The 12,412-nt window shown below is 39.2% G+C and overlaps 1 protein-coding gene across 1 annotated transcript in view; it reads left to right on the forward strand.

The window, feature by feature from the left end:
- Positions 1-3,108: 3,108 nt before the first annotated feature.
- C8H10orf90 (chromosome 8 C10orf90 homolog) overlaps positions 3,109-12,412 on the forward strand; it is a 274,229-nt gene continuing 264,925 nt past the window's right edge. Inside the window, exon 1 of the mRNA XM_036735056.1 lies at positions 3,109-3,348. Coding sequence (XP_036590951.1) covers positions 3,109-3,348 — 240 coding nt within the window. The remainder of the gene's footprint in view (positions 3,349-12,412) is intronic.

Below are 12,412 nucleotides of genomic sequence, written 5' to 3' on the forward strand. Positions count from 1 at the left end.
GAGGGCCTAGAGGGCCACAGGTGGCTTTAAGGCTGCAGGTTCCCCACCCCTGTTCTAATCCCTTCTCCATGCATAAGCACTTCAGATAATGGAACACCTCTATCATGTACCTCCAAATTCTTCTCTCTTCTAGGAAAAAAACCCCAACGTACCCAGTTCTTCTAAAACTTGGAATTGAGGCCTTTTGCCATCTTGGCTTATCTTCTCCTGGATGCTTTTTAACTAATATCCACCTCAATAACGGAGTACCAGAAATGAATGAAATTATCTGACCGGGACAGATAGAGAGGGATTATCACCTCCCAGTTCTATTGGGAACCTCTAACATCAACTATACTTAGGATTTCACATAATGGCTAACAGGGTAGGGAATGAACAGGAATTGAAATAGTAAAACATTTAATTGAGAAAGAATTGCACAATGAAGTAATAATCACTCAGCAGCTGTCCTTGAAGGAGAGACACCGCATTCCCTTTTGTCACCTCAAGACTTTTCACGCTTCCAAAGGGGGTAAAGCATGAAGGTCTGTGCAGCCTGATGGTTTCCTTCTTGGCTTGACCTCCTTGTCTAGCTGACTGCCTACTTGCCTGTCACCACCATCTCCCAGGCAGCTCCTAGCTTGTGGCTAGAATCCCTCAGCTTCTTGTTCCATGTTTACTACTACTACTACTACCACTACGACTACTACTACTACTACTACTATTACTACTACTACAAGGTGCTATGACCATTGCTCGCTCACTCCCAGAAGCCTCCTTGCCTCTTTGTGGTAATGAACCCATTCACAGCCTCCACTGCTGACATTTCCTTTCAGCTGTGACATTTGTGATATAACCACCCTGCTCCATAGGCATACAACCTTTTGGGAAAAGGAACCTTCTGAAATGAATTAAGGAGAAATCAATTACTCTCCCAGCTCAGACATTGTGGAAAACGTAGCCTTTACTGTGATGATTTTCTCTTACCCAGGGACTGCCTATATTTCAGAAATGACACAAAAGTATCAATCAATATGTAAAGCTACGGTGGTAAAAAGGCATGGGCTGTTCATGTAGCCAGATTGTGGGATACCACACATGCATAGCCTACATTGGTGTGTTTGCACCCACAAAATGTAAAATGACTAGAGAACGAACCCCAGCATGTCAAGAAGGTCTTCTCTGGAGGAACATGGGTGAGCTCTCATAGGATGAGAAGTCATGGATGGGTTGTTATGTGTGTCAATGGAGAGAATACCCCCATGAGATCACAGATCTGTTGAAGAGATCCAGTGTTTGACTCTCAGAGGTGGTGTAGAGTACACCCAAAAAGGGCAGCAGGAAAGAGACCTAGACTTGGAATCTGGAGATCTCTGAGTTCTATAAAGAGAAGGGTTTGGACTAGATTAGACAGCTGCCACAGGTCTCTTGTAGTTCTGATTTTCAAGCTTGCCTTCAGCCCTTAACAGTTTGTGTTCTAAGGCAGAGGCTCATAATTTGGGGTAAATGAACTCATTTTCTTTAAAAAAAGTATCTTGATAATTATATTTCAATAGAATTGGGTTCTCTTGTAATAGTACATGTTTTGTTTCATGCATTAAAAACATGACTCTGAGAAGGCACCCATAGGTTAAACCTGGCTGCCACAGGTGTCCTTGAAACTCAAGAACACTTTTTCTAAGGTCCTTTTCAGCTCAGACATGAGTAGTGGAAATAACAAAACCAATACCAGTGACACATCCAATGCCCTATGGCACCCTCCAGAGGTATTGGCTTCACCTTCATGAAGGGCCTTCAAGCCATGGCTCTTGGTGGATAATGCTAGTTAACTGACTAACATGTGACCTGGGGAAAGTCACTGCCATTCCCTAGTCCTCTGTGCCTCATCTATAAAATGGAAGCATTGGACTAGATGCCCTCTGAGGCACTTCCACATCTGTGATCTATGTTGAAATGTTCCTTTTCAGCTCTAGGTTGGACTGAACAATGTAGGTGGGAATAATAAAAGCCCCAACAACAATGAAAGCTGACACTTCACAGCTCTTTGACAACACAATCTCATTGGTGTCTCACAATGAACTCAGAAGGAAGGTGCTGTAGGTATAGCATGCCCGTTTTACAAATTAAAAAAACTGAGGCTGAGAGAGGCCAGCCTGGGATTAATGGTGACCCACAATCACATAATTAGTGTCAGGAGAATCGGGAGGTCATAGATGTAGAGCTCAAAGCCTTGAAGGCCATCTATTTCAACCTCCTCCTCTATTTTGCAGATGAATGAACTACAATCCAGGGAGGTTATGACTCTGCTAAGGTTACATGGTTAAGTGGCAGAGCCAGGACCTTGGAAACCAGACTGAGCAGTAGTCCCCAGGTCTCCTGACACAGAGTTGAGTGACCTTGCTACTTCACTATCCTTCTGTCCTTCCTAACAAAAGAAGCTGTTTTTCTAATGCCCAGTTGCAGAAATAACTTCTCTTCTGTGCAGGGAGTACTATGTAAGGTTGTTTTTTCCGCCTTTGCTTGGCTGTGTGTCTTATCTTTCCCAGGGCTGAAGACACTCATTGTGCTCGTCTGCAGCATGTACTTATTCTTTCCAGTCCCGTTGAGAAAAATTACATTTTTTTAAAGAACAACAGTGCTAAATCCTGGTCCCCATGCAGGAAATTCTTTTAAAAATATATCTGCATTTAAAGGGATGAGTGCTGAGAATGTATCAAATTGCCTTGCAATGGGGCAAAATCATCTTTCAAAACATTAATTCAATTGAGAGGAGAAACAATCCTTTGAAATCAAAGAAGACCTGTTTGTTACCTGATCCAGGAATCATGGACACCAGAGCAAGGCTGCCAGCTGGTTGGCGGGAGACCCAAGCATCCAGAAGGGGCTTTTCCACGACCCTTGAAGGTCACTCATGAGCTTTCCGCTCTGAAATTGTTTCTGTATCAGTTCCAAGGTTGGGACACCAGGATCGGGTGCTTGAAGCATCAGGTGATGTTTTCACGGGGGACATTTTGCTAGGGCTCTTTGGGTCTGGCTTCTGCTCACCACCTGAGAACAAAGGCAATTCTGTTCTCCGGCTCCGGTTCCTGGCTCCGGCTCCGTGGCTAGAGTCACAAGATTCTGAGTATCATGCAGCCCTCTGGAATTTCTGCACAAACTTGTCATGCAAGGTATTCCTCCAGCTATGTGGAAACAGCATCTGAGAAGATGTTCCAGATCAAGACCTATAGCACAGAGCTGAAAAAGCATGTGATGGTCATGGATTTTGTGAAGAGTAACTGGTTCCCATCACAGAAAAGAGCCAAGGTATGCATCATTCACATGTGCCAGGGAATGAAGACGACAGAAAAGATGACCAGCAGATATGAGGTGAGGCTCAATGAGATGGTAGAAAGCCCCCCTCTCTTCCTGAATAACAGAAGAAAGTTAGAAAATGGGTTTATTATAGCAGATGGGCATGTGTAGACAGGAAAGCATTCATTTATAGGTGGGTCTAAGCTCTTGTTTTTTCTCCCCTCCCTTCCCCCACTCCATTTGTCCCATTTTCTAAACTTTGGGGCATATGGACAATGGAAATTGGCAAGCTATGCCCATTGACATCTGTACCTATAGAATCACCCCTGTGGTTTGCTAGAGACCCCTGTGACTGGCTGCCTAGGGAGATCTAAGCCAGAACAATAGCCCCCTTTATTTTCTGGAGTTGATTCTTTTTTTCTAAAAGTTTTCTGATGACTTTGGGCCAGTGGCAATGAAGCTCTCACCCACCCATCATGCTTTGTATGTATCTTCGGGCTTACATAATGAGTATCTTTCCTTCTCTGAGACCACAGTACCTTCATGGTTGTTCTGTTATAGGGACCAGGTTTGTGACAACCAGGGGCATTTTGGAATTGAAAATGTCACCGTGAGAGAAACTTATTCTTTGGACACACATTTGTATTCTTCAGTCAGTACCCGCACGTATGCAGTTATCTTTCGGAAAGTAAACACACATGAAATCTGATCAGCTTTTTTATTGTACAAGGAATAAATTATAAAAGGCTTTGTAACAGACTCCCCTGCAGCTCATTTACACATCTCTTTTGATAAATATAATATGCAAATTCTGAGTACTTTGCAAAAAAAAAGTTCCCTTTGTGCATGTTGATGCTGTCATTTCAAAAATCTGATTGCAAATGCTGATGGATATTCTAGATCTTTTTTTTTTAATTTCCACTGGGTAAAAGAAAGCAGGTTTCACTGCCAGTCTAAGACAGAGTGACCTGTGGTTTATTTCAGCTCTCTAGTCCTGGGAATGTGAACTTCCAGGTTCATAAGAGAGATGTAAAGGCTACAGAAACCATTGTATCAATTCAATACAGGAGTGTTCATTGCCAAAGGATGGATGAGGAGACAAAGGTGGACAATTAGAACAGAATTCAAAGAAACTAGAGGTGTTGTTAGTCCCAGGTAATTCATCAGCCAGGGATGGAATGTTATCATTGTTCAGTTTTAACAGGTTATATTTTAGATCTTGCAAGGGGGAAAAGTTTCTGAATTATTATCTTGTCTTCTATGGAAGGAAGGAAGGAAACAGGCATATATTAAGTGCTTAAGTGCTAAGTGCTGGGGAGAGAAATGCAAGCAAAAAGATAGTCCCTGCCCTCAAGAAACTTACATTGGGGAAAGAGAACACACAGGAGGGAGTGAAAGTAGGGGATGGGGTGGAGCAATAAGGAATCAGCTGTGGGAGCTGTCTACCCTTTGCTACTGTAGTGAAACCTCTTCTGTTCCTGGGCTCAGAGTTAAGAAAGAGGAAGGAAATGTCTCTTCTCTGTTGGGTGTTCAAAAAATAAAATGAGACTAAGCTTGCAATTAGGCATGGATGGAATCTCTTTTTGACCGACTAGAGCTCATGTTGCATGAAAAGAACATGGAGTCTATGCTTGAGTTAGAAAGAATTCAGGTTTGAAGTTTGTACCCAGTCAATTGATCAATTGATAAACATTTATTAAGCACCAACTATGTGCAAGGCACTATACTAAGCACTGAGGATACAAAGGAGGCAAAAGATGATCCCTGCCCTCAAGGAGCTTACTGACTGATGGGAGAAATAACACGCAAACAAATAGATATAAAGCAACCTATACACAGGCTAAATAGGAAGTAACTAAGGGAAGGCACTAGCATTAAAAGGTGTTGGGAAAGGCTTCCAGTAAAAGATGGAATTTTAGAATTGACTTAAAGGAAGCCAGGGAAGTCAGTAGGAAGAGGAGGGAGAACATTCCAGGCCTAGGGGACATCCAGAGAAAATGCTTGGTGCCAAAAATGGAGTGTCTTGTACTTGGAACAGCCATATTGAAGAATATGTGATGGGGAGTAACACATAAGAAGATTGGAAAGGTAGGAGGAAGCTGATTAGGAAGGGCTTTAAATGACAAACAAAGCATTTTGTATTTGATCCTGGAAGTAATAGGAAGCCACTGGAGTTTATTAAGGGGGTGGGGTGAGGTGACATGATTGGACTTGTGCTTTAGGAAAATCACTTTAGTGGCTGGATGGAGGAAGGACTGAAGTAGGGAGAGATGTGGCAGACAGATCCTCCAGTAGGCTATTGTAATAGCCCAGGCATGAGGTGATGAGGGTCTCCACCAGGGTGGGGGCAGAGAAAAGGGGATATATTTGACAGAAGTTGTAAAGGTGAAATCTACAGGTCTTGGCCACAGATTGGTTATGGAGTAATAGAGACAGGGAGAAGTTGAGGGTGGATCTCTATCAAACATTAACATTCACTAGGTCAGCTTGGCTTCTCTGCTTTTCTTTTCCACACATGTAGAATGGCATACCCTCACTTGAATGGCAACCACTATTGGATTTCCTCTCTCTAGAGGCCATCACCAGGCACAACTTGATGTTGGCCACTGGCTCTTGTCTTTTTTTGAGGTAATTCAATATTGACAGGATTCCATGAAGTACTTCTTCCTCTTATTCTTCCTGGGATGCAAATTACTATCAATGTGTTCCCATTTCCAGATGAAGAAACTGAGGAAGAAGTAAAATTATTCTCTTAAAGTCATAGAAATGATCTGATAGGAGAGTCCAATGAACAGCTACTTGGTCCTGGTCTTGGGCTTTGCTCAGTAAACACAATTCCATGTAAAATAACTTGGACTAGGTTTTAGGAGGTTCAGGTTTGCTTCCAAACTCAATCATTAACTACCTGTGAGATCTTGGGCCAGTCACTTCCTGAGCAATGTCCTGAGAATTATTTCTTCATCTATGAGAGGAGGTGGATAGACCAGATCACACTCTAACTCATTAATCCATGCCTTATAATCTCTCTTCAACTACTAGACACTTGATTGGTTTGCCATAAATTTGCTTTAAAAATATTCCTGGTGCACTCTGGGTGCTTAATGAATGCTCATTGATTGACTATTAGTCACATTTTTGAAAACTGAGCTCAGTCACTCTATGTGGACTAAGGAATTGCATGAAAAGAATAAACGAATCCTTCTGATAAGGCTTTTGGATGTTATTTGTAGAAAATCTTAAGAGGTAGGTAAACTTTCTGGGAAGATGACATTCCTGTACCTGCTGAATTTGGGTTCTCTTTTTAAAAATAAAATTTTATTGCTATCTTTTGTTTTTTTTTTACATCATCAGCATTTTTCCAAGGATCTCATGCCCTTCCCCTTTCCTTCCCTGGGAGTCATCCCATAAAACAAACAATATTTTAAAGAAAGACAAAAAAGGAAGAAGAGGATAAAATCAGAAAAAAACCCCACCACTATCAATACATTGAAAAAAGTCTGAAAGTGCATGCGATGCCCTATACCGGTGAACCTGCCACCTCTGCAAAGGAGCGGGGCGGGGATGTCTTCTCATATCTTTTCTTCAGGGGGTCATGGGGTCTTTGTTTTTATAACACATGGCCTTAAATTAAAAAAAATGATTTATTATAAACAACATTGAACATAAAAATACTTGCCTGGTAACTATTTTCATTTACTTTAATTAATTACAATGTATAAAGTATTGGGACACTTTTTTCAGCATTGTCTCCCCATCAGAATACTTTGTCCATTCATTTTCATTCATTTTTCCTCAAATGGTCACAATTAATGTGTACTTTATTTTTTGTTTTCGCATTATTCCTTTTCTCCTTTCCCCCCTTTTCGCATTGTTTCATAAAGGCATCTCTAGATTTCTTTGCACTCTTCCTCACACCCATCAAATTGGCATAAATAATTAAAAGTGAAGAAATTCTATCCTGATGGGAATGTGGAGAAATAGGTACACTCATTCATTTCTGGTGGAGTTGCAGACTTGGTGAATTTTTCTGGAGCTCAATTTAGCAGTACATAGTATAAGTTACAAAATAATAATGGCATTTGATGCGATGAGTTCAGTATCAGAAACATCTTGAAAGTGTTCAAAAAACATGAGCCACAGAGGCGGCACAGTGGAGAGAGCAGTGGCCTTGGAGTCAGGAGGACCAGAGTTCGAATCCAGCCTCAGACACTTACTAACTGTTTGACCCTGGGCAAGTCACTTCACCCTGTTTGCCTTAGTTTCCTCATCTGTAAAATGAGCTGGAGAAGGAAATGGCCAACAACTTCAGTATATCTGCCAAGAAAACCCCAACTGGGGTAATGAAGAAGCAGATGCAACTGAGATGACTGAATCACCACAACAAATTATATGGAATTGAAAAAAAACTGGAAGCAACTAAAATATGGTCTTAATTTTTTCATTTGATGAGAAGTGTTGGATGCAGAGTGGCTAATATGTCCCTGGACTAAGGATGGAAAGAAAATCACTTATTCCTTCCATTAATTGGTCTGGTAATGAAGTGTAAATAGCAGAAACAATTCAGCTCCAAGGTAATTAAGAATGGAAAGAAATGATGGTGAGAGAGATTTAAGAGTGTCACTTTTATGTTTCCAAAGCCTTTTGATACCATCTGGCTCGGAAATGGGAAAAACTGACAAAATACATCCTAATCAGGGTTTTTACCCTATGTGAATGCTGGGAGAATTTTAGATATTAAACTAAAGAGTCCAATCCTTGCTAATCCAGGAAACATTCTTGGTTTGGACTAGCTTGACTTTCTTAGAATTAGGGGAAATGGAGGTTGTTTCAGGACAAGAAAATCCGTGGTCCAGAATTTCTTCTAAGTAAGAAATGTGTGGAAATCAAAGAACATGCATTCTTTAATAACTGGAGTAAAGTCTGGCTTAGAACAAAATAATATTTTGGACTGAGTTTTGAGTCTGCCTTCTTCCTGGGATCTGGCACATAGCGAATACTTGACTGTTGACACCGTTGGTAGATGGATACAAGATAGCATCTTGAAGCTGGAGTGTCTCATCCACTCTCTGATTCGTGATGCTTCATGATTAGAGTAATCACATCTATAATTAGATTACACTTCAGTGTTTCCATGGAAATTGAGAGGTAACATCATACAGTGGAAATAATACGAGTCTGTTGGGCTCAAGAGACCAGGGTTAGAATTTTGCCTCAGATTCCTACTAGCTGTGTCATCAAGGCAAGTCCCTTGATCTCTCAAAGTCTGTTTCCTTATTTATAATAACAATAATGTGTGCGCAGCCTATTTCAGAGGGTCTACGTGAAGAAAATGTTTTGAGATCTTTGAAGCAATGGTTGAATGGGAGTTACTATTCTTGCTCCAACGGATTTGTGATCTCCTTCTACTTTGAATTTCCATCCAGTGATTGGCACCACTAAAGCTTGACACTATGGAAACTCTTGTCCATGTCCTCCCATAAGTTCATCATGGGGGTCCACCTGGCATACTGGAAGGCTTGCTTGCTTTCTCTTGACATTACGAGGCTACCAGTGGAGTGCATGGAAGTCCATCAGTTATCCCTCACTTTGAACTATATGATCAAATCATATTTTTTGATCACATGTTACTTTGAGGGCATCCTATCATCTCTTTCTCCTTATTCATTCATTATTTATAATGTGTGGAAGGCTGCTTACAATCCCTACCTGTACTTCTCTATCACCCTCTCTATGATACTCATCTTTCATTCTTTGGAAAGACAGCGATCATGACTCCCAACCATAAAACAAAATCCAAAGAATATTGGTATTAAGATTTTTGTATCAGGGAGAACTTTGGGGTCATTAAAAGAAGTTTGATTTTCCCAAAGGAAATCTAGTCCACTTTTCTTCTTTTAATTATGGGTCTTCTCATTGTACTTTTGAAGTGTCTGTCCAACACACACGAGCATACACACACACACACACACACACACAAGGACAAGTTTTATAGGTTGTCCATCTAACCATACATCTTGGTCTAGATGCATTCTTCATCTACTTGGATATTTCTATGGGGATGGTTATACTAAATCCTATTAAGTGGTTATAGAACTCCAAGAGGTTCTGTATTGTTCTGTCTTAATGGGATTGATGGAAAGTCACTCACCAAGAGGATAGTCTGGAGAATTCTGTATGGAACCCTTCTTTTACTTGGACTCTGTTAGATCACTTCCTTTTCAGTGGCAAAGACCTCTGTCATGGGTACATCTCATTATTAGATGTCTTGCTGGATATTAATGGTCAGAGAGTTACTAAACAAGGTTATTTGTATTATCTTTCAAGGAATCTTATAAAATGTTAAGATACCCATCAGAGATACCTTGGTAGAAGAGAATATTTATGGCGCTGTTTTTCCTTTGAATCAGATACTTTTATTATTATTATTTTGTCAATAAACAAGAAACATTGTGGACTCTTATATTCTCTACCTCTTTCAGTCAACTGTGTGATGGTAAAGAAATAGCCTATCACATAATGTAGAAGTCTACCTGTTCCCTGTTAATAGCCTTATCGAAGTATGTGGGTATATTATTTCCAAAAAAATTTATATAGAGAGAATATAAACATATAGTTTGGTCATTATTGATGTTCACTTTGCCACCTTTTTTTGAGGTATATTAGTAAGCTCCAAGATTTTTTCTGTGACTTTAGCACCTTCCCTCCAGATGGCTGGAGAATCACTGCCACCACGTCCTTAGAACTGTATCACCTCCAGTACCTCTCTCCTCTGTGTACTCTTGCCCAGTCAGCTGCTCTAAAACACTGAGGAACAGTGCATATGTTGGCAGATTCTTTTAAAAAAATATTTTGTCAAGTTTAAAAAAATGTTGTGATCCAATTTGGAATTATGCTTAAAGGGCTATAAAAGTGTGCATACCCTTTGACCCTGAAATACCATAGCTAACCCTGCGTTCTAGAACAATCAAAGGAAGTGGAGTTATATGTTAATATGTATCTATATTTATAGCAGCTATTTTTGTGGTGGTGAATAATTGGAAAGTGAGGGGATGCCCATCAATTGGGGAATGGCTGAACAAGGTGTGGCATATGATTGTGATGGAATAGTATTGTGCTATAAGAGGGGGGTGGTTTTGGAAACACCTGAGAAGACCTATATAAACTAATGCAAAATGAAGTGAGCAGAACCAGGAGAACATTGTGTATAACAACAGCAATATTAAAATGACTAGGAAAGACTTAGCTACTGTAATCAATACAACGATCCTTGATAATTCCAGAGAACTCAGAATGAAAAGTGCTATCCACCTCCATGAAGAACCAATGGACTCTGAATATGGACTGAAGCAAACTTTCCCCACATGACTTTTCTTATAAAAGAGCTGATGTAGAAATATATTTTGCATGACTTAAAATGTATAATTGAAATCATATTGTTTGCTTTCTCAATGGGTAGGGGAGGGGCTGAAGAAAGGGAGAGTATTTAGAACCAAAAATTTTTAAAATGAATGTTAAAGTATAATTATACAAATATCCATATGTGTATATATATGTACATATATGCATACAAATACACATACCCACATATATATTATACATATATACAAACATATATATACATTTATATTTTTTGACCCACTCTGGTGCAGTTTGGTTCTGAAGGAGCTTGTTACCCCCCCCCCCCCCAAACCACATCTTTTTCATGTAAAAATATATTTTAATCACTTTTTAAAATTTTTATTTTCAGTGTCAAATGATTTCCCTCCTTCTATCCCTACCCTACCCGTTGAGAAGGAAAGAAATATTATACCCTTTCTAAATATGAAATCATGCCGAACATATTTCCTATATTAACCATGTTGTAGAAAAAAGCAAAGAAAAATAAAATGGAAAAATATGCTTCAATTTGCACTCCTAGTTCATCAGTTTTCTCTCTGGAGGTGGATAGTAGTTTTCATTGCTAGTCCTTTGGAATTATTTTGGATTTTTTATTTTAATTTTTCATGTTCATTTTGATCATTTTTCTTGATTTTCTTTTATTCATTTTTTCCTTTTAATATCTTGTTCTTTTATAAAATAATTGAGATGGTTTTCTTTGGAGGATCTGTGGGGAAAAATTTAGATGATGTAAAAACAAAAATATTAATAAAATTTTTAATTAAAAAAGACAGACTTGTGTGATTTTATATCATATTATATATATGTATAATATGACATATCATCACATTATATCACACTTTCAGATTCTATCTTAAGGGCCATTTCTACTTCCTTACATCATATGTTAGACACTCAAATGTTATATTCCAAATTTGGTTATTTTACTGTTAGAAATGATGAGAATAAGTCACTAAAAGTTGTAGGAAAATGTTGTACATTAATGTCATTTTTTTTGTCCTCCTTCTAGTTCCATTCCTAAAACCTTTTGGGATAATCTGAGTAATTTGGGCATCACACCAAGATTTTCTGAGCCTTATTTTTCTCTACATTGGCTTTTGATATTTCATGAGATGTTCACTCATTGTCTTCCTATGTAACACTCAGCAATGAGACCTTGACAAATATACTTGGTAAGGAATTTGAGTATTTCTTGGCTGATGTTATGTCTAGCTCCATTTGCTCTTTGTGGCAGCAATTGCTTTGGAATGGTTAACTTGTCCAAGAAATGGCAATAATCATAGTCAATATCTTTACCTTTATCTATTTCCCTCCCCTGTTTTTTTTTTAAGAAACATCAGCCTATATAAATAAATAATGAGATAATGCATGTGAAGTGCCTTACAATACTGTTATAAGTGTCTGCTACCATTATTATAATTACTGATAGGGTCAGGTTGAAATTGCTCTAATCACAGGCAGAGGAGGGACTCAGAAAGATTTGTTTTTAAGGAAATCAAGTTGGCAGATACAGAAAGGATGGATCAGTGTGAGGAAAGAATTGAAGTAGGGAGATAACTAGGTGACTGGCCCAGTAGTCCAGGCAAATGAGGATGTCAGTAGCCAGACTGTAAGGTAATGAAGCCTACTCCTTCCCACTCCCTTATTTGTGTCTCTAAAAGTAAAAAAAATTCACTCTTCTTCTGTAACTTCTTTACATTTTTAAATTTGATACACAGCAAGAATATCAACGTCAACTATG

This window comes from Trichosurus vulpecula, chromosome 8, assembly GCF_011100635.1.
Source record: "Trichosurus vulpecula isolate mTriVul1 chromosome 8, mTriVul1.pri, whole genome shotgun sequence".
In the NCBI taxonomy this organism is placed as follows: domain Eukaryota; kingdom Metazoa; phylum Chordata; class Mammalia; order Diprotodontia; family Phalangeridae; genus Trichosurus; species Trichosurus vulpecula.